The sequence below is a fragment of the Buceros rhinoceros genome, unplaced genomic scaffold (assembly GCF_000710305.1).
Source record: "Buceros rhinoceros silvestris isolate BGI_N320 unplaced genomic scaffold, ASM71030v1 scaffold18697, whole genome shotgun sequence".
Lineage (NCBI taxonomy): Eukaryota > Metazoa > Chordata > Aves > Bucerotiformes > Bucerotidae > Buceros > Buceros rhinoceros.
The window spans coordinates 2,230-29,640 of NW_010424171.1; the positions used below are offsets into that span (position 1 = coordinate 2,230).

The 27,411-nt window shown below is 41.0% G+C and overlaps 1 protein-coding gene across 1 annotated transcript; it reads left to right on the forward strand.

Moving 5' to 3' along the window:
- Positions 1-1,608: 1,608 nt before the first annotated feature.
- LOC104497449 (transient receptor potential cation channel subfamily M member 6-like) lies at positions 1,609-27,411 on the forward strand (the record flags this gene model as incomplete). Its single annotated transcript, XM_010140700.1, has 12 exons — positions 1,609-1,900; positions 8,510-8,583; positions 11,680-11,759; positions 12,587-12,625; positions 19,251-19,431; positions 19,797-20,010; positions 20,833-20,957; positions 21,753-21,924; positions 23,216-23,390; positions 24,749-24,872; positions 27,118-27,190; positions 27,311-27,411. Coding segments are annotated over exons 1-12 (1,650 nt in total), but the record flags the coding sequence as incomplete, so codon positions are not given.

The window sequence follows — 27,411 nt, forward strand, 5'->3', positions numbered from 1 at the left end:
TGCCTCTTCATGACTCAGTTACTCTTAAATTTATTTTTCACTTGGTAGCACCAAGTCAGCTGAAAAGATGGGTTCCCTCACATGTCCGCTGACAAGTCCATCATAGGCTTTTCGGTGATTTCTGGGGAGGTTGTGGCTCAAAGCTGGGTAATACAATTTTTTGAGGATTACCCCAGTGAAGAAAGATCACAGCACAACACTAAGCTGAGGTGGCCATGATTTTGCAAGTTTTAATCTTCCCTTGGTGTTGTTTTCAGACTGGCTCTGTCAACTGTTGTGTAAAGCACCCCTGTTTTTTGTAACACGTAAACATACTTCTGTGCAATATGCGTACTCCGTGAACCCTTGTGATCCAGTCTGTATGCTTTGAATCACCAGTTCTTTCGCTCTTTCGTCTCTAACGTTTTACCTCAGTTTTTGAGAGCTGGTCACACTTTCTCCTGCCAGTCCAGAAAGAAGAAGGTTCCTTTGAGGCCTCCTGCCTCAAGAAAGGCAGGATTTATTAAGCACTTGTCTTCATGCTTTCCTTAGGCCTGGCATCGCTTTGTGATGCTGTGCTGGTATACACTGTTCTGAGTTGTCCAGTTCCCTCTGACTGTTGTATGGGAACAGAAGCAGGCATCTAAAACCTGTTTCAAAGTTTCTTGCTGTGCTCTTCACTGGGACAAAAGCTGGGAGCTGTTGTGCTGGACGTTAATAAATGCAAGTCAGAAAAAGGAGTTTTTAAAACATGTTGGTAGTATGACATCTTGTCACTGTTTCCAAATCAAATGTCTTTGGATTGCTAATGAAATGGGTGCTTCTGTTTTTTCCTAATTGTTAAGGCTCAGTGATGAGAATTGAGTTCATCCTCCTCGGCATTGTCAGTAATGGTGAAACTCTGCACGGGAACTGTGATGGGGCAGGTGCTTGCCTCACAGCCTTGGGTGAGTTCAGGTGTAGTGGTCTGGAAATTGATAAACAGCCATGGCTGCATCTTCGTGCCAGATTCATGGTGTCAAAAAATAACATGTTTTCACTGTAAAAGTGGTTTCCTAGCTGCCATGTAGTGCTAGGGATTACACAGAGGTGAAGAGGGCCTTGGTTACACCCATGAAGGTCTGGCAGCCTGTTTGCAACTGTGGTGTCAGTTGAGTTAGGCTGTATTGCTGAAGTCGGACTGTGGGTATAAAGTTTTTACCAGCCTGGCTGGGGTGGCATGATCCCAGGTTTCGCCATGGTCCTACTGCTATAAGCTGCTGCATTTGTTTACCTTATATTGGCAGAATTTAACCTGCAAAGAGGAGTGGAAGTGCTGCTACTAGTACATCCCGAGTGCTTACGAAGTACACCAAGACCTCTGCCTGCTGGCTCGCCAGTGTTTTGGAAAGGCTGTGTGGCAGTGCTGTGCCACCTCAGCCCTCTTAGCGAGCTCAGCCTGTCCCCGCTCCTCCTCGCAGCGCCCTCCTCGTCCCCACTTTGGCCCTTCCCTCACCCCTCGTGCCAGCGCAGCTCATGAGACTGTCCCATCACAGGGGGATGCAGCCAGGTGACTTAGAGAGCAGGGAGTGCTCCCAGGAAGGTGGGTGGACTTTGGGGCTGCCGCCCCTGAGAGGAGCTGCCAGCGGGATGGAGCAGAGGCCTGTCAGGCCACACTGTCCTGTGGGGGAGCGTGCCCAGGAGCCGCCGGACGTGGTGGGGGCCGGCAGCTGCAGCCTGGAGACGGGAGGGCGAGGGCTGCCAGCTGCCGTCAGCTGCAGCCTGGAGACGGGAGGGCGATGGCTGCCAGCTGCTCCTGGTCCTGTGCAACTCAGCATAAACAGCAATGGCAACTGGTCCTCACTGCGTGGCACCAGCGAAACCCAAGCCTTTGGAAGTCCCTTTGGGTGCTGTTGCAACCACCAGTGCGGCAAACCAGGAGGTAAGGCTGGTGTCACAGCGTGTCTGGGCATATGAGGCCTAAGGCACAGAAAGAACTGAGGGTGTGTTCAGATGGCCTCTGTGGCAAAGGGGCAGGAGGGTGTTTCTGTCCCCATGGTCTCCAGCGGCTGCTGCCAGGCTATGGCTGGCTTTTCCTTCAGCTGGGTCATGGTGGCTGTTTGTGGGTCTGTGGCATTCGAAGGGTTAACAGCGTGACATTTAAAACCAAGGCAGCACCGCAAAGGGAAGTTTTTCTCTTTTTTTTTTGGTAGGATGGTGGGGTGGGCAATGCCAAGGAGGGTGGTGAGCTGCAGCCTGGTGGGAAGAGCAAAGTTGGGACCGTACCTTCAGCCTCCTCAGAAATCACCTGAGCTGTGCTCCCTCTTCCTCTGGAAAAGGGGATTTCAGTCCTGTGACAGTCTTGCAGCGTGGCGAGGGCTGCTGTACCCAGCTGTCAAGCCTGTGAAATTTTATTACTGGGTGAGACAAACAATGGAGGAAAAAGAGCAATGCTGATAGAAGTAACAGTGAACAGTCATGTGGTTCCAAAGGTGAGCTGTGCAGGTCACTCACATCCTTCAGACTTCCTAGTATTACAGTTTATTACAGATTGCTATCAAGCTGTGACTTTCTGGGGCCCTTCATGATTTTTCCAGCTCATTTTTGCAAACTGCATTTGTTTTCCACTTCGGATGCTTTAGATACATCCTGTCTCCAGAGAGTCAACTCTTTACTCAGTAATAGTCCCTGTGCTGTGAAAATATGAAACAAACAAAAGAAAGCTGTGAAATTTACCAGCGGGTAATTTTCTTCTTTTCCTCATCCTGGTTTAGACTGGGAAGAACTTTGTACTGTATAATTTTGAATCCTTTGATGGAGGACTCTGTTTGTAACAGCAGTGGGCAGTTGACCTCTGTGATCGCCCAGTGCCTGGAGGTGAGACCCAGTTACAAAAATAGGGAGCTGATGAGCTCTTTGCTAATATCAAGTGCTGAACAAAGACGAAGCACTGGCTTCCACTGATCCCAAAGTGGAAATCTGAGCAAGACCTGAAGCATTGTATTGACCCTCTGAATAAAGCACCTGAAGCATCTTTTTTTTTTACATCCACCTGGATTTTCATTTCTTTAAAATGACTTGCAATGAGATCATTTCAAAGGTGGCGTGTAACTTGCCTTGTATTTGTGGGATTTCTGATTGTACAGCATTAATTAATAAAAGAAGATCAAGTGCTTGATCTTGGTGCTACTGACTTCCAAAATATTGCCAGTGAGACAGGCAGGAGTGTTCATTAAGGAAACAATGGGACTTTTGTCTCTGAAAGAGACTTAATAAAAAAGGGCCATTCTTATATTTAAGGATTTATAATAATTTGCAGATACAGTTTGGATTAATTTGCCATTTCTTCCTTTATTACGGGTGCCTGTTTTTGTTTGCCACAAGTTTTGTGAGTCGTTTTATAACTGGACTGCTTTCCATCAATTGAAATCTTTAAAAGGTGACTATATATAGATACTTCTGTATCTATATAGATCTGTATCTATAAAGATACAGAACAACTAGGTTGTTCAGTAATCTACATTTTATGCTATCATTGAATTTACTTTATAAAAGGAGATGATATACAACATTATATTGAATTTTAATGCTGGCGGTGTAAGACAATGTCAGTTTTTAGCAGGTAACAGCCATTGTTTTTAAACACAGACTTTTTCATTGCCTGTATGGGCACAGTTACAAAACACCCAGATCCAAACTTTCTCAAGAATCACTGTGCTTCTAGAGCAGTGTGTTTTGGAGTGACATGTTTTAGGTGGAAGACTGAATAATGTTTCATGTCACAGAGACTTTTTGTCATTTCCAGTTGGGGAATGGATGGGGAAACCTGTTCTTGAGTAATTTGCGGATGTCTGAAGCCCATACAAGATTTTTCGCAATGGTTTTGAGGCCTGTGTCAGGGATAGAGCTGCGGAAGGTAAATTGTGATTTGAGATTTCTTGTGTTTAGCTAATTTGCAGAAGCCTGGACTGTTGACAGAAGTTGTAGAGTGAGGGCCTCCGTGGCCTTCCCGCTCTAGCCCAGTGCCATGGGCTGTGCAGGTGGGCAGGAGAGTCTGCTTGGACCCTTCATCTGCAAACTAGGGTTCCCTCCGTGAGCACCTGCACCCTGAGCTGGGCATGCTCTTGGGAAAGTGCTATTTGATTTGTTTTCCCAAAATATAATGCATTCAGGGATAGTAAAAATGCATAATTGATTAGTTAATAAACTTAAAAAGTAATGAATTAATTAAAGGCCTAGTCTTTCAGACTGAGCTAAGCTTTCTGTCAGTTGGCTAGCTCTGTGCTCCAGGGGTCAAACCGGAGCTTCTTTGACAGGGAGAAAATCTTGTATTTGGTGTTTCCTGCATTTTGTTGTCATGACTCCACTGCTATTTGCATTTAGAAATATTCTTCAAGTTGTGTTGCATGGTCTAATCTGAAATCAGAAGTAACATATTGGAAAGCCCATGAAGATCAAAGGATTTTTCTGTTACTGGCTAAGCTTGAGATCAAAATATTGGGAATCTTTTTATTGGCCTTTGATGCAAGGCCCCAGTCCAGAAGAGCATTTAGGCAACACGCTTAGCTTTTAAATGCAGTTGATAAAATGTGAAAGAAAAGGCCATAGTATGTTTTTGGTTGAAGACTACGTTTATGTATTTCTGACAAGCTGACACACTCCATTTGTGCTAAGGAGAATGGTTTTAAGTCTCTCTTCGGTATGACTGAAGATTTTTAAGAAGTTCTGTTAGCTCTCTCTGACTTGGGTCTGCATTTATCCTGCTAGTACAGGTGATTTCTCTTCTGTAGGCAGTGTGTCTGTGAAAATCTGAGAATATGGTTACAGTGGATGTGTTTGAATTAATTACTATGAAATATTCACAAGAAATTCTGCTGTGATTTGAAATTATATGCTGTATTTAAAAGCGGAAGACAGAGAAATTTTTCAATGCTATTGAATCTGCAATTTGCCTGCAAAGGCGGTTTGGAATTAACTGGTAGTTGCCTTATTATTGGTGATGGTGAACTGGTGAACAACAGTGGAAGCATTCAAATGAAATTATTTGCACAGTATTTTTGAAAGTTTTTTTGAAATGTAGTGATGAAAATTTTCTTGCAAATTCAGTTACTGATGCAGTATTTCCACAGACGTGCAGACTCCTGAACACTTGGGCAAAGGAGTGGGTAAGAAGGACTGGAAAGCAACTGATATGCTGATGTACTGTAGTGATGGAGGTGAGGGGAGCTACCGCATGTCTGTGTTACAAAGCCAGGCACTTGTCCTCTGACAGGGTGGCCTGAACACAAGAAAATTCTGGAAGACCTGAGAGTTTCTTGACAACCTCATGCTGGGTTCATAGTTTATTACACGTGACCCCAAAGTTTCACAACGCACTTCTACCTGATGTGGATCCAAGTGGTGTTCTTTATTACAGTCAGTTGTTACATTACTTACATACCATGAGCATGCATGTCATGGATGCTGAACCAGAAGATTCCTCTTTCTGAAAAGCTTGTGCGAGACAGCCTGTTAAGTTGGAAAGCTCTTTCATGCCGGCAGTAATTTACCAGTTGCCGAGGGATGAAGAAATACTGCTGAAGTCCTGATTTTCATTTAAGAATGATTATGCATAAAATGATGATACCTGCAAGTCTACCTTAGCTTTTATAGCTCAGGATGAGTTTCTAGGGGTAAGGGGTCAAGAGATACCGATATGCTTATAGCCTGAGCTCTTGTGAAATAGTCTGGAGTGTTAGCTTATAAGAACCCTGGCTGCATTTCAGGTACCTAATGTTCTTGCAGGTGGCTTGCACTGTGAGTAGTTAATTTTTAAAAGGGTTTAATATACTTCAGGACACTGCTGAACACAGAGACTGGATTCTTGCAGTGACTGTAATAAGGGGACGTTCTTCTTTCCCTCCCAGATTGTGTATTTCAATAAGGGTTGGTTATGTGCTGTACTACACTGACTTCTCACGGTTATGCTTTCACCTGAAAGTGTCTCCCTCCTTCCCAGGCAGTGAAAATCGCTTTTGGATCTTTTGGGTATTTCTAACAACTCTTATTGTCAGCAGTAAAGGTTCTTTACAGGTGTTGAATATGTATGTTGGGAGTCCTGAGGCAAATCCAGATTAAGATCATTAGGAATATGTGAATTCTTGAGAAGTGACATAGAAAAAAGTAAGTGATGTAGAAAAGTGTAGTGAATTTACTACATGTACAGAGTGTGCAGAGCTGAGGTATGGTGCTTGGCAGCACTTTCCAGCTCTTGGAGGAGCGTTTTGGCTAAGACACAAGATAGAAATCACTGCTCTCTTTTATTAGTACAAATTTGTTGCAGTTTCAGTGAATGATTTATAACTAGATTGCTTGGGCTATTTTCCAGCACCTCTGCTTTACCTAAATGGACTTACCTGTTACTTAAACTGGCTAGTCATTATATGATTTCTCATTATCTGCCACTGTCTGGATCCACAATGTGTTATGAAAGGCAGTTGCTGCTGTTTTGTCCTATAAATGGTTATATTTCAATAATGGATGAGAGATTAATCTGACACAGAGATGTGTGCCTTTTATTTTCCTTTTGCAGGGAATTGAAGACTGTCTGGAGCAGCATGCTGTTTCATTAGAAAGTGTGTGTAACTGTGCCTTTCACCCTAAACAGGACAGAAAAAAAAGTACAGCTAATGATACTAAAATTTTTTTGGGTACTATTCGCAGTGTAACCTAGTTTTCCTGAGTTTGGTACTCAACCAATGAACAGTGCTTATTGTCTGGTCTTGAAGCGGCTGAATGTTTCTTGCAGATCTTGGTTTAGTAAAGCTGATTCCAGAGTAGGACAGATGCACAATAGCCCCTACTTATCAGTGTTTAATTGGTGCAGTGCATCTAAAGGCTTTGACTCTAGCCAGTCCTTTACCAGGGAGTGGGGTGGGCTGTACAGAGGAAAGCAGCAGCTAAGACTGAAGTATTCATCTGTTTGTGCTGGATGGGTGGGTGATGAAGTCAGTACGGGCACCAATGCAGCGGGTGATCACCAGGCTACATCACTGCATCCTCAGACTGGTGAGCCAAGTGCTGCATACCTGCTTGGTGACCCCAGCAGGACAGTGTCACTGTCACTTGCTGGGCTGATAGCACCCCCAGATTTTGGAGGACAGATTAGCTCTGTGCTAGGCTGGTTTTTTAGGTTTTGTCTGCTCTCACTCTCCATCAGCAAGGATTTGAAAGAAATGCTCTGATTTCTTTCTTTACTTCTGGAAACCTCAATTTTTTAACATTACTTATGTTTAACCAAATTTGACCTGACAGTGTCCCTTTAATACCATATTATGCAAGGATCTCAGACATTAAAGATATTGGAGAAGTGATTAAAAGCAATTTTCTAAAAACTACTCATGTGCCTTAAATTTCAGAGCCAAACTCTTGCCACTCCATTGACTAAATCAGCCTAGAAATCTCCAAAGCCTCTTCTGTGGCGGAGAACTATAAGCAGCAATCCTAATCCTCAGACTGGTGAGAAATGAGAAAGCAAAACTCCCAAACAAAGGTCTTAGGACTTTCTCGAAGGAAAATTGCAGTATAAACTTGGCTTCAGTCTTCTCTGAACAGAAACCAAAGTTTGCCGGTCAGAAAGAACACATAGGTGTTTTTTTGTCTCCTGTATTGTGTGGTTGTAGAGGAGTATGGGGTGATGCTGACTGAGGTATTTGTACCTCACTGTAGTGGCGGAAGAAATTCTAATTTGCTGTTGAAGTTTAATTAAATGACCACAATTTTGAAATGTTAGCCAGTTTGAAACATTAGAGTCTTATGAAAGGAGATATACATGTTACAGAGGTCTTTTACAAAGCTAGGAACCCGGAGCAAACAAATGGTAGTTCATAAGTCTCTTTTCATGTTGCCCAACCCTGGAGTCTTGAGTGACCGTAAAAAGCACAAAGGTTTAAAAGCCTTTTGTTGATTACACATTTAAAATTGCAGTGTAAAAGTAAAGCTTTAGATTAAAGCTTTAGAGAAAGCTTTAGATTGAGAAATGAATGTATTGATACGGTGTAAATTTTATGTGCTAAATAAAGGTTTGACCTTGTATAAAATTAAGAATAATGGTCAATGTGTTACGTCACACAGTGTTTCATTTTTGAAATTTGTACTTCATAGGATGAAATACAGTTCTACGTCTTTTATTTTTTCCTATCGTTGGTTTGAATTTCAAAATTGTCAGTTCATGTTCAGGAACTTCATTAAAAAATGGTGGACTTTGCAGATGGTGTTTTTAGCTATATTCACTTGTTTATTGTTTGAGATGAAAATAAATATTAAAGTTATAGGCTTAATCAGGATCATGTGCAGATGATATGGTATCTAAGTATTGCTTTTTTGAATATAAAAATTACAGGAAGCAAGGATGAGAAAGAGCGCGGCATAGGCAACACTCTGATAAACTCTTTATGTAAATAAGCAAAGATTAATGTTTAAATACCTGCATAGGAAGATAGTATGTTTTGTTGCAGGGCAGGGTGAAAACTCCTACCATTGTATCAATTGCACCTTGAAATGTTGTTTTCAGTGCTGTTTACTAATGATCCTGAAGTGGAGTTAACTGATACGAGTCTTGTGCTAGAGGTGTCTCTGTGCCACCGGGTGAGGATTGCTGCTTCGAGATTCACAGGTCAAATAAGTTCCATGATGATCTTGTTCATCTGAAATAAATGGGAATTTCGACAATGACCTCGAAAGTAGCAAGGTTAGATTCATGGCACATGTTATACAGTTAAAGGTTGGGTTTTTTTACATTGGCTTTGTTGAACATCCATTATGACTAGAATGGCCTAATTATCTGTTGTGTGCGTTAGTGGCTGCCCTCACTGCCTCAGTTACAGAAAAACATAGGCGCTTCTGGACCAAACTGGAAAAGGGTGGGCAAAACATGCAAATTTTAAGCACTGATATTTTTGTCTTAACTCCCAACTGCCCTCCAAAATCTAAAAGAAGAGAATATTTAAAAACAAGGTATAGTTTTAGGAGACAACTTTAGATGTTCAAAAAGCTGTTAGTGGAGAAGAAGCCTTTTAATCTCCCATATTAGATGTTGTAACTTCAACTTCCACAGTGTATTGCCATTACTGACATCTATAAGTTATTATTTTGGTTTGAAATAACCACACCAAACAGCTGCTGTGTACCAGATAACCTCTCCTCCCTTTATAATTACTGATTTGTGTTTTATCATGTGACTTCATGATGAGGTTCATTGAGCTTTGAAGATAAAAGCTTCTTTGACAGCCCTTTTCAAGTGTATTCATATATGGATTAGCTGGCACATACAGATCAGCTGGCAGCATGTTTTGCTGCTCACGCCTGGGCTGATGCAATGCTTCCCTGTTACACTGGGCTGTATATCTCCAGTGCTGGCCTTCACACCTGGAAAGATACACAGATAATGCTCGATTTCCAGAATATGTGATGCTGGAGGTAAAGTAGCTCAAGAGGAACTACGTGAGACTGTGCCAACAGCTTGCTCAAAATTACTGTGAACTACTACCGCTCTTACTAAATTAAAGTGACAGTAGTTGGATGTCATTCTCTCACAAGGCTGAGCATGTTGCCTCAGCAAATACAAATACTTTAAGGCTTGTCAGCATTGCTGTTCTGTCACACCCTTTCCTGTTAATGTAGTTTAGTAAAGTTGATTCTTATCCAAGGTGTCCCATAACAAAAAGATTTTTTGTTCCCTAGTTCTGACTGAAAACCAATTACCACAAATAGCAATGGGTTTCAGAAAAAATCAGAATCCTAAGGTATTGTAATATTAGAAGCATTTTACAGTTACTGTTTTGCTTGGTAGTTAAAAAAAAACCAAACCAAAACAAAACCCCAAACAAAACCAGAATAAAGTGTTTTAGGAAGCATGAGACAACACTGATTACTAGAGAATACCACTGAAAGGTTTTTGAGAGCAGCGTGTACCTGCCTTCAGGTAATGACATTTGCTTCACTGTTCCTGTGGTTTTTCTCTGGATTTAATTTTTGCACTTTGTCTTCAGTAGATCTCTTTCTAAAGTAGTTAATTTTCTTGTGTGCCCGTGCTCTGTCCAGCCCTGAGGATCTTCCATGCTGTTCCTCCTTCATTCTGAGCTGAACTAGACACAATTCAATCAGTTGCTCCTAGAAGAATACACATGCACACCAGTATCAGTGAACTGCTTTTTAATGATCTCTTTCTGCTTTGTTGGTGGGGTGATGTTTCAGAGTACATTAAAACTGAAGGCAGTACTCCTGTCAGTAGCAGTGAAAGCTGGGTCCTCATCTGCAGTCAAGCTGATGGTTCTGTCAGGTAGCTCTTGGCCATTCATAGCTGTGTGACTAGCTGGGAGATTACATGAGGGTATGTAGGGACATGAAGCTGAAGTAAAAAAAACCCCTCAAATGGGACTGCTTTATTAAGATCATAATTCCATTCAAGAGAGAAAAGAGAGGAATTCTCTTTTATAAGAATTATTGTTGAACTCAATCCATAAAATGCTCCCAGCAGTGCTCTTAATAAGTTGAATTACTGGCATTCTCATTAATTGAGTTATTTTTCAATTCATTGTATGAAAGACTCATTTTACAAACGTAAGGAGACAAGTACTTACCTTAAGTATATTTACAGGGTAGACAATCGCAGAGGAATAATTGTTTTTAAACATGAGGAGCGAATAATGAGTCAACATCTATTATGTAATTACTGTTTGCCTTGTATGCCTTATCATAAACTGGAGGGCTCTACCGTGTCCTGTCCTGGAGAGCTTGCTGTCTGTTTATAAGGTAGACAACAGATAGATAGACAGTGAGATGCACATGAGCAACAATGAGATGGTCAATATAATTGTATTCACTTTTTATGATAAAGTATCTGTTCATTGTCTATTTCATTGTGGGGTAGTTCCCTTTGATGACAAAAAAAAAAAAAAAAGATCCTTTGCTTCCAGTGTCAGAGATTTCAAAGTTCAACATCCCCAAACTATCATTCCTTTCAGTGAATTTGATCCTGATAGATCTGAATTGAAAGTGGCTCAAAGACTCCCAGTAAGATTCTTTGAAAATCCATGTACTACACTGACAGTTCAGTTTATTTGGGTGCAGCAGGTTTCGCTGAGACACCTGTTTTCGCAGTGTCTCAGGAGGCCAGTGGAAAAAGCACGCCTGACATACACTGTAAGTGCTATGTCTAGTCTTCGGTCCCTACTTTTGCATTTCACTGTAGTTCCAGTTCAGCAAACATATAACCAGGATGAATCTATTCTTAACTCTGTTAAGAATAGTAAAAGAAGGAATCAACCATCTCTTTCAGGTAAAAAGAAACTCTTGCCATTTTGACACTTACAGCTCTAGCAAGATTACTGCTTGCTAGTGTTCTGTCAGAAGGAAGGTGAAGTCCTTTAAGCAATTCTGATTCATTCTTACCAATTCCTCTATTGTAAATGCGTTTGACAGATCCTCTGAATAATTTTGACTTTTATTAGTGAGAGGTGGGAATCAATCTTAGTATTGTTCTTTCTGTGGAGCTGTGTAAATCTTGGGGTTGAAGGGCTGGGACTGTTCAGAGCTGTATCTTCAGCTTATAGTGTTTGGTTTTGCCTAACATTGTCATGGAAGTCATTATGTGTTATGTGTATACAGCCATATAGACATTATAGTGCAATTTTTGGTGTTGTTAAGTTCAGGAATACAATGACATTTGAAATGTCTTTTCAGTCCCCCAAATCTTGGATTGAAGAGGTCTTCAGTAAAAGAGAATGTGTGCACATCATTCCCAGTTCAAAAGATCCTCACAGGTAAAACAGTGAATTTCACTTTCTTTCTCATTTAGAAAGAATCAGAATAATTTTTTATGGGCATTGCGTGTAGCTCGTGTGAAGGTTTTTTTCAGTTTTGCAGAGCCCCAGTTGGTGACTGCTGGTGTTTATGAGTTTTCATATTCATTGTGACCAGTATGTTTTAAATGAGGCTGTTTGTTTGAATTAGAATTGGCAACAACTGACCTTCCTAGGCTTCTTAGATGTGTTGCTCTTAGTCCAGTAACCAAAACTGTGGCATGACATCGAACCGAGAATTTGAATTACATGGAGTTACTGCTGTGCAGGAATTGTTAATCCTCTACCACCATTTCCTCAGAATAGTTCCTGGTGCTGATCACAGTCTTCTGACATAGAGGTTTCTGCCTAGGCTGGCATAGAGTGTAAATAGAGCAAGGAAAAAAATCAAATCGTCAGCCTTTGGTTTAAGGCCTGATTTCTTAATACACACATATTTTGAAATTCCACATTTTGTCTAGTGGATGGTTTTGCACAAACAGACTCGATGAGGTCACAAATTATGTAAACTTGTAATTTTGATCATATTGTTTTGAACACACATGGATAATGTAGAGTAGATAAGATAGATAACTCATCTATGAAATGCAGATTTGACATACGGTCTGAGATGTAAAATACCAAAGAAATCACTGAAGTTATATCTTCCAGGGGTGAGCACAGAAGAACACAGCCTTCGGTGCTGTTGAGAATTTTTTGACAGATGTACTGATACCTCATGAATACCATTACAGATGTTTTCTTTCATGTTTTTCTTTCATGTAGTAATTATTCATATTTTATCACAGGTGTCCTGCAGGATGCCAAGTGTGCCAGAATTTAATCAGGTAAGAGTGCATAAATACTTATCTATGATTTTTGTAAGGACCTGAAGTTAGTGATAGGCATTCCTAGTCAAGAAAGTAATGACAGCAAAAATATCCTTCCTCTTATACTGTCAGAGCAGCAAACTGTGGCAAATGTTTAGCAGAAATCTGGGTAAAATAAATTTTATGGTAACCTTTAATTTGCTTGCAACAGAAAATTTTATCCAAATAACCTTGCGTGGATGGATTTGTCTTAATCTGCTCCTGAGGAATAAGACAGAAATGTGCCTTTAAATGGGAGACAATTCCACTAATACCCTGGGTGGTATTAAAGGAGAGTGAGATGAAAGCAGTGGAGAACAGTAAGAATTACAGAAAGAGGAAGAATGAGCTAAAGAGAGAAGAACATGGAGTAACTGAAACTTGCTCTTAGTGGCTGAGGAGATCAGCTCCAGTGCTGGCAGCTCCCGTGACAGCAGAATCCACAGCGGAGGGCTCCCTTGTTTGTTTTGTGTTAAAGGCCTCTGAAGGCTGAAGCAGCAGAGAACAATGGGTTTCTGATACCTAATGACTAGTAAGCTGATGCTAACTAGTCCTGTCACCCACATGATTTGTGTTTTCATAGTTTCACATTTTATTTTGCTTCTAAGATCTATGTGAAACGAGTCACATTTTCCAAAAAGTAAATAAATCGCTCCTTGAAATCAGATCACTGTAGAAGACCAGTAAAAAGAAAGGTGCTGGCCTTATAAGTAATGCAAATAATCTCTGTGGCTTCTGTTCAGGACAGCTCCCTCTGAAGGAATGGTGGCATGTGTGTTTTGCTTTAGAGCTGAAGAATAGAGATTCAAAGGTTTTTGCAGGTGTTCGAGAAGTCAGAATGCAGGGAGTGTTTTAATACTTCCTGCTAACCTGCAGATACCCGGGTGGGTAGTTAACTTGCACTTCAAAGTACAGTGATTAAATCCCATCTAAACTGAGACTGCAGAAGTTCCACGGTCCTCCCTCTTACCCCCTCAGACAGACCACATTGTTGTTTGGTCTGGGAAGCTCATTGATATGAAAATGAACCCCCGGGGTGGGAGCAGGGTGGTGGGTGGTGAGTGGAAAACTAGACCAGGATGAGCTTAGCTTTCCATCAAATCAACCTCATAGTCCTACACAGTTTAGATGCATGAATGTGAATACTACATTAGGAGAGGGAGGAAGAGAAGCTGGAAATGTGCATCCACAGAGTGGGTTTGTTTTTTTCTTTCAGCTTTCTCCATCTCTGAGGCATCCTGTACCTTTGTGGTTTTTTTATCTCGTAGTTGTTTCTTTCACTTTTTATTGAGCGTTTTCATGCTGTTTAAATTCATGTGAATCCTCTTCGTCAGTCTGTCTGTACATGCAGAATGTGTGTGGGTGTCTGGTGTTAGTTTGTCAGCCATCTTGCAAGTACCAGATTCAGTGATACAGGATACAATGTATCTTGCAAGTACATTTTCTCAGACAATAGTAATTCTTGTCTCCTTGTACATCTTAAGCTGTACACAGAGTTTTTTTCTGTGAGAATTTTTCTGTTCCTAATAAGGGGAAATAACTTCCACGTGTGATATAACTGTGTAGCTGTGTTTATAAGATGAGCAATGCAACAGGTTTTGGGCCTCCTAGATCTGTAATTTTCCACAACCATCCAAAAGTCATGTGAAGGTACTTAATGCCTACTATAATTTGATCTAATGTTGTGGGCCAATTAAATCTGTTAAGGATTTCTTACTTCCAGAGAACTTCTAACATTTGCGAACAGTTATGACAGTTGTGCAACTATTTACTAATACTAATTAGAACAGCTCTATTTAGTTGCTAAACAAGTTTGAGTAACTTGCTAGCATCTTCCTGGGTGCTTCTCTGGTGTGTTGAAATGGCCTCTGTCTACTCTTCAGTGCAGTGCTCACAAACACAACCTAGCCAGCACCTAGACTGATCTTACTGCATGAATATTTGGGAATGTGGTGCCGAACTTCTGCATCCTTACACATCTGATATGTTTTCACGAATTGCCTCTATATCTGACCTCTTAGGCATATTTTTTGGACACAGTCTCTAAAATACTGCTTGTTAGGACACTGGATTTTTTAAGCTGGCTACTGCAGTGACTTTTACCTCAGTCTTGACTCTCCAGGTTTCCCCTAGTTGCTCAAAGGATGGCTTTTCCTGGAGACCGCATTTGTGTTACTGACATTGCTCCCTGCTTTGCTAGTAGCTTAGTGAGGCAAAGAGAGTGAGTAGCTTTGAGGCAAAGAAACTGAAGTAATTGCAAAGACGCTTTGAATCAATGCATATGATACAGGATCACGGGCTAGCTCAGGCTCGCAGATACCTTTCTGGGGAGGTCTCCAGTCCCAGACCCTGCCCAGAGCAGGCTCAGACAGGGGTTCAGACAGGGGTTCTGCTCAGGACTTCACCCAGTCAGGTAGTGAAACGCCCAAGGCTGGAGAGAGCCCACCATCCCCAGTCCCCAGCTGCAGTGCTATGCTGTTCTCCTGGGGAAAAGTCTTCTATTTATCTCCAGCCTCATCCTCCTGTGTTTCAGCGGTGCTGCTGCCCCTTGCCCTTCTACCACGCACCACTATGCAGAGCCTGGCTGCATCTTCTCCATCTCCTCCTAACAGTGCAAAGGATGCAGTTGGATGCTCCCAAAACCATCCCTCCTCCCAGATGAACCATCCCCTGTGCTGAAGCTTCTTGGAGTGCAAGGGTTCCAGCCCCACCATCTGTCATGAGGATGGTCATCTCCCCTGAAGTTCCTCTGATTTTCTGGTGTGTCTTCTGTTTTGGGAACCCAAACTGGAGGTGGTATCCAGACAGGATCTGACAAGCACCAAGGAGAGGGAACAATCCCTGCCCCCGCCCTGGCTATAGGTCCATGTCTTGCTCACACCACCACAGGTGGTGCTTGCCCTTGTTGTTGCCTGAGCACACAGGTGGTGCCAGCTTGGCTCACTGCCCAGAAGTGCCCAGGGCCATGTCCCAGAGCTGCTCCCTCCCCAGGGCTGCTTGTGCCCGCCATCCTCTCTTCCGGGTTGCTGCTGGAGATTCTGAACAGGACAGGACCCACAGAGACCCTGTGGGACGCTGCTTGATACTGGCCTCAGACAGCATCTGACCCAGCAGCCACCACCCTATGAGCCCAACACCCAACCAGATCCTCACCCACCAACCTCTCCTTCCTCCCAGACTGTAACATCATAGTCCAGGTACGAGAATATTGGGGAAACAGTGCTGAAAGCTTGGCTAGAGCAGAGGCAGGTGTCATCTGCTGCTCTCTTCTTGACCTCATGATTTTGTCACAGAAGGCAGGGATGGGTCAGCCATGATTTGCCCTGGGTGAATCCTTGCTGGCTGCTTGCTGTCACTGTCTTTTCCGTGCTGTGCCCAGGCGTGGGCTCCAGGAGGAATCAAGAAGTGAGTCCTGGAACTGACAGGAGACAGGCTGGCCTGCAGTTCCTCAAGTTGGCTTTTGTGCTTTTCTGAAGGCAGGTGTGGCATTTGCCTTTCTCCAGTTATTGGGGACCTCCCTGGTCTCCATAACCTCTGAGAACTGATGGAGAGCAGTTGCATAAGAACATCAGCCACCTCTCTTAGCACCTTGGGGTACAGCCTGACGGGTCGCAGAGACACGTGGGATGAGTGCTCCAAAGCAATCCTGACTCAACCATCATCCCTGGCTGGTAGCTCCTCTTTTCCGTGGAACCTGTTATTATTCACACAGTGCAAAACTTCACAGACGAAAACCCAAACAGCTGTAGGTAACGTTCTGCTTCGGTTTCCTCAACCTTCCCAAGAGCCTCTTAGTCTTGGCTTTTGATCTCCCAGGTAGCTCAGGAGTCTTAGCACTTCGTTCTTTCCTGCTAGATGGCTAGAAAGAGTAAATGTGCCAGCTTGGAGCAGAGTATGACTTATTTGGGAAATACCAGTCCTTTTGAGTTATGGTAATCTCTGAGGTAAAAGCAGCTGCACGTGCCCTGCACACCAGTGTTAGGTCTATGTGCAGCTCCTCTACTGCCTGCTCAGCATAACTGAGCTGTTCTGCGTGCAACTCACCTCTGGCTGTATTTACTGGTAAACGCTAAGTAGGTAGTGCAAATGATGTTAATTACTAAAGTAGTTCAGTGTTCATTGGGCCTCTCAGTTTCAAGGTTGCTTTACTGATTTGTTGTGTCAGATGGTTAGATCCTTTCTACAGGATCTCTGCTTTGAAAAGGCAGGTTCTGGCTCTTGCTGCTCTAGAAGGGGCTACTGATGTGATCCAGTATGGAACAATAATATATAACATAGGTCGTCATTCTGTGCACATATTTTGATGATGGTCTGAAACTAATTCATATTTTAGAGAATGTAATCCAGTAATGATGAGTCTGATTTCTCTTTGATGCTGTCCTTCCAAGCACTGTATTTGCTGAGTCAGACCCAGCCTGTGTAATGTGAAATCTAAGGGAGTAATGTAAAGTAATGCAGTATTTAGCTGGGACTTCTATTGGTTCTCTATATTTCTGAGTGTCTATTGGATGAAAGGTCTTCTTGTTGTGGACAGATTTTATTCAAATCTGCGTCTCTTGTGCTGTCTGTTTTGCAGCCATTGCTCTAAAGCACTTTTAGTTTAGATCTGTCTCTATAGTGACTCTGAGTGTGGATTCTGAGTCCATGTTATTTGATAACATGCTGTCAGCAATGATCTTTCACCTGTGTTGATCCCTCACAGTCTTCTGAAATAGTAATTTAATTGTCTGTCTGTAAGTGACTTAGTGCGACTGGCTTATTCTCCAATTTCCGGCTTGGATACTTTTTGTTTAGTTCAGGAGCCTTGGCCTGTTTGCCTTGGATTGCCTGTGAGGAGGCAAAATTACAACAGATTTTGCTTTTGGGGTCATCAAAATGTGGTCCCTAGATCAACAGGGTTTTTTCAGCAGCTCCTGTGCACCCTCTGCTAATTCCTCTTTTTTTTTTTTTTCCTGACACTACCATAGTGCAAGTGGTTGTGGAGTCATGCAGTAAGCCAGACTGGGCAATAATTCTGCTAAAAGTAACCTGATGATAAAAACTCCTCTGTGAGGCTTTTTTTGCCTTTGCAGTAGATAGTTTCCTCTTCATTTTTCCAGGGTTCTGTTGTAAGCACATGCTTGAATTCTTTCTGGCAAGTCCCTGGATTTCTGTGATAATCTACTATTTGTCTCAGTGTGAGGGAAAAGCTGTAGGTGGTCTAATCCATTAGCTTAGCATGTCCATTAGCTTGACAAAAACTTGGGCATTTTCAGTAGTCCCTATTGCCTTCTGACTTCTATTTCACCATCATCATACATGTGACAATAGAGTCTTTTCTGCAGTGCTAGGCTTCTATAATGCTTAATTCTCCACTGAGTAAGATTGTTTAACTGAACTTTTAATTTTCCAAGAGTGTGAGGAACCTCCTTCTCCAGTCTACTTTTGCAGAGCATTGAATCAATCAAATGTAATTGCCTTTATTGAAAAATTGGAGTGCAAACATAATTTCATGTTTTCTGGGTATCGAAAAGTGCCTTTTTAAAGCAGTTAATTTTCTTTAATTTGCTTAGGGTTGTTTTGGGGTTTGTTTTTGTGTGATTGATTGTTTATTATTTTTAATTATGTATCTTTCACCAGTTAGTTCTCACTCATCTCCACAGAAAAAACGCTTTCTGAAAGCATCTCTGCAGGGTTTTGCAGATGTTTACCTCTAACCTGCCCCTAGATCCACCAGGAATACATCTGAGTCCCAAGGCAGTCATTGGGTTTGGGTTGTTGAAGGCTGTTTTGTATCTTAAAAGACTAAAATGGAAGAATTTATCTTCATTTCCCAAGGTATATTAACTTCTGAAATGTCTAAAAGAGAACTGGACTATCAGATGTCACTATCAGTATCACAGGAGTTAATCCTGTAGAAGAGACTGGAGCCTGTTGAAGCCTGTATGACAGTAATACTGACTGAATTTGGAATTTGGGTTATTCATCTGGTTGCAAACCTTTAATGCTAACTTGCCTTCTGCTAAATTTCCCTTAATACAGCACTTCAGTCAATTCATTTTTTATATTCATTTGCTGGCATCGAAGGGTTAGTACAAAGGTCATCCTTAAGTTCTCTCTAGGCTGAGGGTTGCTTCTCTCCTCCTGATTAATGATGGTAACTCCTAGACCTTTCTTCAGTACCTAGACTAACCTGTGGTAATAACCATAGGAAACATTAGTGTACTAAGATATTCCCCAGAATTGTTATGTAGGAGACCAGTAAATCTGAGATGTATTGCTCAGATCAGAATTGCTATATGGGACTGTCAGACTCTTATAGGATCACACAGAATCACAGCATGGTTTGGGTTGGAAGGGACCTTTGAAGATTGTCTAGTCCACCCCTCAAGTGTTATTAGCGTTTCTCGGGCAGCGAATGGATTCTGTCTCAGACAAAACATTTATTCAATGTCATTTTGCTATTGTTGAGACTTTTTCAGCTGAGTAAATTTTTATTATATTCTGTTTCAGAAAGCTACAATATCCTTCTTTGTAGAAAACCTGTTTGGGCTATTCTAATGAAGATCCTAGAGTTGCATGCAAATGTGTTTGATATAAAATAATTTCTTTATTTTAATCTGAGATGTTGCTGTGGACGGCTGATGGGAGATCACCCAGGAGTAGACTGTAGCTGGCCTGTTTATCAGGCTGCCTCACAGACAGATGGTGGAGAATGGTCTGTGAAAAAACACACAAAGATGAGTCCAACGGATGCATTTGGTACAATCAGTTTTCAAGATGGAGATCACACTTACCATGCCAAGGTAATAGGTGCTGGGTTTGTATGTCTGTCTTCATTTTACAATTTCAGCATAAGAAAGGCGAAAAGTGGTTTTGAGTGAATATCAGATTGTTTGTCTTAAGAGGGCAAAGGCACCTAAAAGTAAGTCAGGTTAGAGTGTGTGTACGATATTTTTATGTTGAACTTCACTGCGATTAAATGTAGTCTGTCTTGCACTCTGTGTTGCTCACTGATGTGCTTTTGTGCTATCTTGTTAGCGGTGTTGTGGAAGTTCTAATCCTGCATAAAACCGTGAAGACATTAATGCTGAGAACTTTGTAAGATGTTGCAGTTTCTTCTCTTGGAGTATTTAAAGATGTTTATTTTACTCATTATTATTTCTTCCAGTATATTAGACTCTCTTATGACAGCAGTTTGGATCAGCTGTTGCACCTGATGGTTAAAGAATGGCAGATGGAGTTGCCAAAGCTAGTGATTTCTGTTCATGGAGGCATTCAAAATTTCAAGCTTCCCTCGAAGGTCAAGCAGATTTTCAGCAAAGGACTGGTGAAAGCCGCTGAGACTACAGGAGCATGGATAATTACAGAAGGCATCAACAGCGGTAATGTAATTTTTTTTCTTTGTTTCAGTCTTCTTCTGGTGTTCTTTCTCTGCATACAAGCATATACATTTAGGACAAATGTAATGCATTTATTTGATAATATGTGATATTTTAGCACAAAATGAAGCTTTTTTTAAGGAACAATGCCCAATTCAAAGAGTGACATCATGTTCCTCTGCTGTTGATAGGCATTCTGAATCCTTTTAATATTTTTTTTAAATTAAAGAGCGCAGTATTCTGCATGTAATAAGAAACATTGGTAGTAGGTAAACAGAACTTACTTGCAGTTAATTTTATCCGCTTCATTAAAAGATTTAAGTTTTGAGGACTCTGGTTAATGTTTGAAACAGTTTTCAAGTCTGAATTTGTTCTTCTCTTTTATAATTTAGGAAGTTTTGAATTAGGATAATTCATTAATTAGACTATTAGTATTTGAAACTCCCTGTAGACTACTCTCAAAACCTGAGGGGATCAGTAAGCCACAGAAATGAAACAGTTTTACTTCTTTAGCTTTTAATGAATCTGTTGACTTTACAGGAGAGTGGTCCTGGACATTTATGTGAATAATGAAGTTTTGTGGAGGTAAAAAGCACCATTAGCAATATATATGAGTATTATTAATTAGAAATATGTGTTGAGTTTGAAGTGTTGGTGCAACGTATCTGAACCTTACAATTCCTGCAGTGCACATCAAATATATACATTGTGTGGGATGGTTTCTTTCTGGTTAAAACATCACCACAGAAGAAATTAAATGATGGCAAACCCTTGCATTGATGTCTCCAAACTTAGAATAAAAATGATGGTTTAATTATCTTTTAGGAGTGTCCAGGCATGTGGGGGATGCACTGAAAGGCTGTGCCTCACCACACCTGAGAAAAATCTGTGCTGTTGGGATTCCTCCATGGGGTATCATTGAGAACCGGAGGGATCTCGTTGGAAAAGATGTGAGTTGGGTACATTTTAATATGAAAACCCTTCATGTTCAGAGGATGTTACAGCTTTCTTGCATACTTTATTTTCTCCTCACTTCATTTCACTGGTTTGATAATTTTTCTCAGTAATAGCGGCTTTGATTTTTGCTCAGCTTTCAGCATTCAGTAGAATTCTGTGGCATTTTGAGGCATTGTATTTTGCTTCTTGTGTATAAATTAGTAGTTCTAAAATATTTCTCTTCTTACAGGAAGTTGTCCTTCCTTTCTGAAATTTTGTATTTAAATAGGTGATTGCAGGTGATGTATTTCTATATTCATGCGATTCAGGATGAGCAATCAGGTTACTGATATACACAAGTAGGCTATTTAATGTGTGTGATTTTTGTTCATAAACTAGAACTTTATGTGAGTGCCAGTGTGAGGGCATAATCTGCGTAACTGTCTAAAAACACTTGACAAGTAATGTAAAGTTATCCCTCATAAATAATAGCTCTCATGTTCCCGTTTAATGGGAGTATACCCAGGAAAAACATGCCATTGTGCTTCAAGTGTTGCAAAGAAAGGCAGGCAGTGACTCTGACTGAGGACTGCAAGCCTTATCAGAAATGTTTTCTGTGGTATTAATTGTGGGTTTGTTGCTATTAAGAATCAAATGAAAACACATGTTTGAGCAGAGCAGGAAAAAACATGATGGAGGCTTTCAGAAGATGACAGTATGATGAAGAAATACATACAAGCGAGGAAACATGAATGGTGCTATTTCATTGGTTTCTTTGAAAACTTTTTTTTTTTTTTTGGTTTTCTTAGGTAGTTTGCCTGTACCAGACTCTTGGTAATCCACTCAGCAAGCTAAGTACCCTCAACAGCATGCATTCTCATTTTCTAATGGCAGATGATGGGACAGTAGGCAAATATGGGAGTGAAATGATGCTCAGGAGGAATTTGGAGAAGTATATATCACTTCAAAAAATACACACAAGTGAGTACTGCTGTGGTCAGGTTTATGACAAAAAAACTTATCCTAAAGTTTGGAGGTACTTGACATTTCCTGTTACATACTGTACATCTTCACGTGTCATAGACTTCACTGAGGTTTGAAGTTATTAACTGCACATGTCTTGAACTCTGAATATCAGGGAGATGAAAAGGTTGGCATTTTTATAAAGCGTTATGCATTTGGGCTAACTCACATTTTGGTTACTCAGTTGTAGAGACGTCTAAATGACTCAGATTATTTATTAAGTATTGAGAATTTGCACAGTTTGTAGTTTGTTGTGGTCTCTGTATCACCACTAGATGATTTCACAGCATTTTGCTAGGTGGAAGAATTGTCACGTTCAGTGGAATCCAAATCCTTCTTCCCCGGTTCGTTACTTTTAGCCACATCACGCTTCTATATTGCAAGTCTGTGACCTCATATACAGAAACAAAGACTGATTGTGAAACGTTTGTTCATCATATTGTGTAACTTCCATTGTTTGCCTATACAGTAATTGAATTTTGGTATGCAAATCATAAATTATATATTTATTGCTTATGAAATATTTATTACTTATGAAATATTTATTATTTATTTCTGTGCACTAGATTGTAAAAACTGTTTGTGGAAGTTTACTCTTACCTAGTCGTTTAAATCATGAGGTATGTTAAAAAGATTTTAGCAGAGTTATGATGTTGAATCCTTGTTTCCTTTATCTGCTCTCATTATAGTATTTACAAGCTAAGAAGCTTAACCAATTTTTAATGTGTCATATTTAGAACCTTTTACTCAGCCTCTTGTATCTTTTTTTACTACAAGTTTTTACAAGTCAGAATTTGCTTTTCCAGTTCTTTTGCATCTTATTTGAAATTTATTTTTGATTATTAAAAAAAAACCTCCCTGCTGCTGTAAAACTTGAGAAAAATCTGTAAAGAAATGCCTGATTAATTTTCTATGTGTGTAGGTAAACAAATGGATATTGATCACAGTTTATATGCTGTCAACGTCTTTGTGTGTGAGAGCTATTGTAAAGGGCAGAGGGATATTCTGAAGGATGTTTCTTCTTTCCAGTGCCTACAATTTTATCAGAGGTTTTCATGGTCTTTTTGATCTGGTTGTAGAAGTTCTGTAAAAGTCTTAAAAAATGTAAGTCAAATTAGAGATGGTGAAGACGTTTCCTCTCCGTTGAGCCATATATAAGATTCCTTTATGACTATTTGTTTACCAGATGTTCTGATTTTTTTGTGTGACTGAGACCTGTTTGTAACTGGTTAGGTGTGTTTTGAAACAGGAATGGGCCAAGGTGTACCCGTAGTTGGGTTGGTTGTGGAAGGAGGCCCCAATGTGATCCTAATGGTGTGGGAGTATGTGAGGGCCAGCCCACCTGTTCCGGTGGTTGTCTATGAGGGCACTGGCCGAGCTGCAGATATCCTGGCTTTTACCCACAAACACACAGGTGATACGGGGTGAGTAGTGGCATAATGCTTCTCCTCCTTGGTCTGTTGTGTTGGGCGGAACCTGAAAATGCCTAAAACCACTGAGAGAATTTCTGTTGCTTCTAGTAATGACCCTGCCATGGTCTTTTCTTGGCTTTTGCTTCTGTGAAGTGAGAGCAGAGTTCCTTCCTTCCCTGACACAAACTAGTGCTTGAAGAAATTCTCTCCCAAATATATTAAGTCTTTTTTAAAGAGGAAAAAGAAACTACACCGAGCTATTTTATCTATAATATTTCTCACCTTTAGCAAGGGTCACTTGCTAGGTGACCACAGAGTATCTGCTTGGTTTTTGACTCAGTCCTTTCTTCTGCCATCAGTGTTGCATACATGGATTTGTATTTGGGTTGCACAAAGCTTTTGAGACTAGGACTGGGATTAGCTGCTGTAGGACTCTCAAGCTGGGGTAGGGGCAGGTCTAAGTTTCCTTGGCTTTGGCTTTGGTTTACTGAATGGTAACTGAGATTTGTCATCCTAGGCTAGCTGTTACTCTTAATGTTACCTCCAGTGCAGCCTCAGCTGCATCAAACCTACCTTGATGTAAATTTTACGTCCAAACTGGAAATAAATAAATAAAGAAATACATTTGCATAGCCAATTAATATTTCTATGGGTGTTTTTCAAAGTCAAAAGGGCATTTTAAATTAAAAAAAATTCAAGTTTTGAAAAGCTGGCCTGAGTTCATTCTGATTTAAAAAAAACCAAACAAACCCAAGAATTTAATAAACTTTGTATCCTAATTATTTATTTATTAGATTTTCTAAATATTCTTTTGGGGTGGGAGGTTTTTTCCCTAATGTGTTATATTGAGAACTTTTTTCTTCACTTGCTTTTTCTTCTGTATTTTTGACCTTTAAAAAATATAAATCCTACCATTTCAAAAGAAAAGGAGAATATGGACAGAAAGGTTAACAGAAGATAAATGAGGGGAAAAAACATGGGAGAGGTATGGAGCCTAAGGAACAAAAAGTGAGGAATTAAATTTTATCCTTGTATGATTGTTGAAAGAAAGAAAACGTTTGCTAAACCTTTAGTGATTTTTAGTTCTATATTCACAGACAATCTGTTGAAAATTGTTAACTTCTTCTTTTGTTCTATTTCCAATAGTGTATCTGTATGGTCAGAAGTAATGCCTGTGTGAATAATAATTTATGTTGCTTAGTTTTGTTGAAAGAAGGCAGGGAAAAGGCAACAGAGGAGTACAAATAAAAAGAATTTCTTGTATGTCTCTGCTTAGCATAAGTTTCTCCTTTGGCTGAGGTGTCATTTGGGCTGGTAAGAAGTAGCTAAAAATAGACTTACTCTTGTTTGTATTTGTATGTGTTTTACAGGGAGCTCGGCCCTCAAGTGAAGGAGGAAGTCTTAGTAATGATTCAAAACACATTTAGCTTGGGACAGAAACAGTCCCATCATCTATATCACATTTTGATGGAGTGCATGGAGCACAGAGAGTCCGTGAGTGGGGTTCATGCTCTGAGTTCAGGATGTCTTCATTGCTGTTACCCTTTTTGCTCTTTCAGTGCTGGGTTGGCGTGGTCACAGCAGTTGTAGAACTAATGGTTTTATCTGTAACATAAAGATAACACAAAGGCATGTATGCTAATTTATATATTGAGTAGGTCCACAGAGCCTGTTTAGTTAACTTCTCAAGTCTCAGTTGTTGCTTATGAAGTGACAGCCTTTCTGATTTTAGTAAGACCAGACATCTCTGGTTTTGCAGGAAAGATCAAGAACTCCTACTTTTTTTCTTCTCCAGTACTATCTTATTTGTAATTTAGAAAGGTTTCCATCCATTTTTCTACTCATAACAGAATTGTCCTAAAACTTGCCTCTGAGTATTGAAATGTTCTTTCTGGCATGTTTTGCGGCTCAGGTGGTCATTCGTGAGTAGAATCATAGAATGGTTTGGGTTGGAAGAACCTTAAAGATTATCTAGTTCCAACCCCTCTCCCATGGACAGGGACACCTTCCTCTAGGTCAGGTTCCAGCCTGGCCTTGAACACTTCCAGGAAGGGGCCATGCATAGCTTCTCTGGACAACCTCTTCTGGAGTCTAATGAGCCTCACAGTGAGGAATTTCTTTCTAATACCTGATTTAAATCTACCCTCTTTGAGTTTTGAGTTTGTCCTGTCACTACAATCCCTGATGAATAGTCCCTCCTCATCTTTCCTGTAGGCCCCCTTTAAGTACTGGAAGGCTGCTATAAGGTCTCCTCAGAGCTTTCTCTCCTCCAGGCTGAACAATCTCAACTCTCTCAGCCTGTCCTCACAGAGGAGGTGCTCCAGCCCTCTGACTGTCTTTGTGGCCCTCTCTGGACCTGCTCTAGCAGGTCTGTGTCTTCCCTAGACTGGAGGCCCCAGAGCTGGACACACTTCTCACTAGAGCAGAGGCAGAGAATCACCTCCCTTGACCTGCTGGCCATACTTCTTTTATTCCAGCACAGAATGCAACTCACTTTCTGGGCTGCTAGAGCACATTGCTGGGCCATATTCAGTTTGGCAATCACCACGCCCTTCTCCTCAGTGCTGTTTTCAATCCACTCATTACCCGGTCTGTATTCCTGTTTGGGATTGCACTAACCCAGGTGCAGGACCTTACGCTTGGCCTTGTTGAACTTCATGAGGTTTGCACAGGCCCATATCCCAAGTTGTCCTCATCTCTCTGGATGGCATCCCTTCCTTCAGGCATAACAGCTGCACCGCTCAGCTTGGAGTCGTCTGCAGACTTGCTGAGGATGCACTCAGTCCCACTGTCTATGTCTTTGACAAAGATGTTAAATAATCCTGGTCCCAATATGAGCTCCTGAGAGACATCACCTGTCACTGGTCTTCACCATTGACTACAGTTCTCTTGAGTGTGACTGTCCAGCCAATTCATTATCTACCAAGCGGTTCACCACTCAAATCCATGTCTCTCCATTCTAGAGACAAGGATGTTGTGCAGGACAGTATCAGATGTTTGGAAAAGTCCAGGTAGACCTCAGTTGCTCTTGGTTTATCCACCAATGCTGTAACCCGGTGTAGAAGACCACCAGATTTGTTGGGCACTGTGTGCTCTCAGTGAAGATACGTCTGTCAGCAATCACCTCTCTGTTTTCCATGTGCCTTAGCATAGTTTTCAGGAAGATCTGCTCCATGATCTTGCTGGGCACAGAGGTCAGACTGACCAGCCTGTGGTTCCACAGGTTTTCTCTTCTAGCTTTTTTTAAAAATGGGGGCTATGTTTTCCCTTTTCCTATCAGTAGGAACTTCAGTCTGCCACAACTTTTCAAATATGATGGAGCACCAAGTTATTTGTTACAGGAGTAATGACAGTTGTAACAATGATCACTAAAATGGAAACTACCTGATTTGCTTTTCTTTTTTTGTTTGTTTTGCTTTATTTGAGAATCTGTTTTCTAGTTGAAAACTGGATATCAACCATGTTGCGTTTTCACATTTCTCAGCTTTAAAGGCTGATCAGAAGAAAATAGACTCATGTTTTTATGCAGTAGATTGATTCCAATTTGTCTGGAATGCCATTGCATTAAAAAGCAAACCAGTACGTTTTCTGCCTGAAACAAAGGGAAATCATATCTGGGCCTTTGCCGTTCTTTGTGTTGAAGTGTGTATGATTTAATCTAGCAGAGCCCCTGCCAAGAAGAAATAGCTGCAGACTGCTCTGCCTCATCTAAAATAGTATACTTGTGCAATTTTAACAGATAACCATATTTGATGCGGAGTCAGAAGATCAGCAGGACATTGATTTGGCAATTCTGACTGCACTCTTGAAAGGTACCTATCTGAAAATATGACCTATTTTCATCTGATGTGCAGTCCCATCAGCTTGCCTTTTCAAAGCAAAGGAGTATCATCAATATGTGCAAACTGCTAGGATCTTTACTTGTTTCCTAGGTACAAATATGTCTGCTTCAGATCAGCTAGATTTGGCATTGGCCTGGAACCAGCTAGATATTGCCAAGAAACACATACTGGTTTATGGACAACACTGGAAG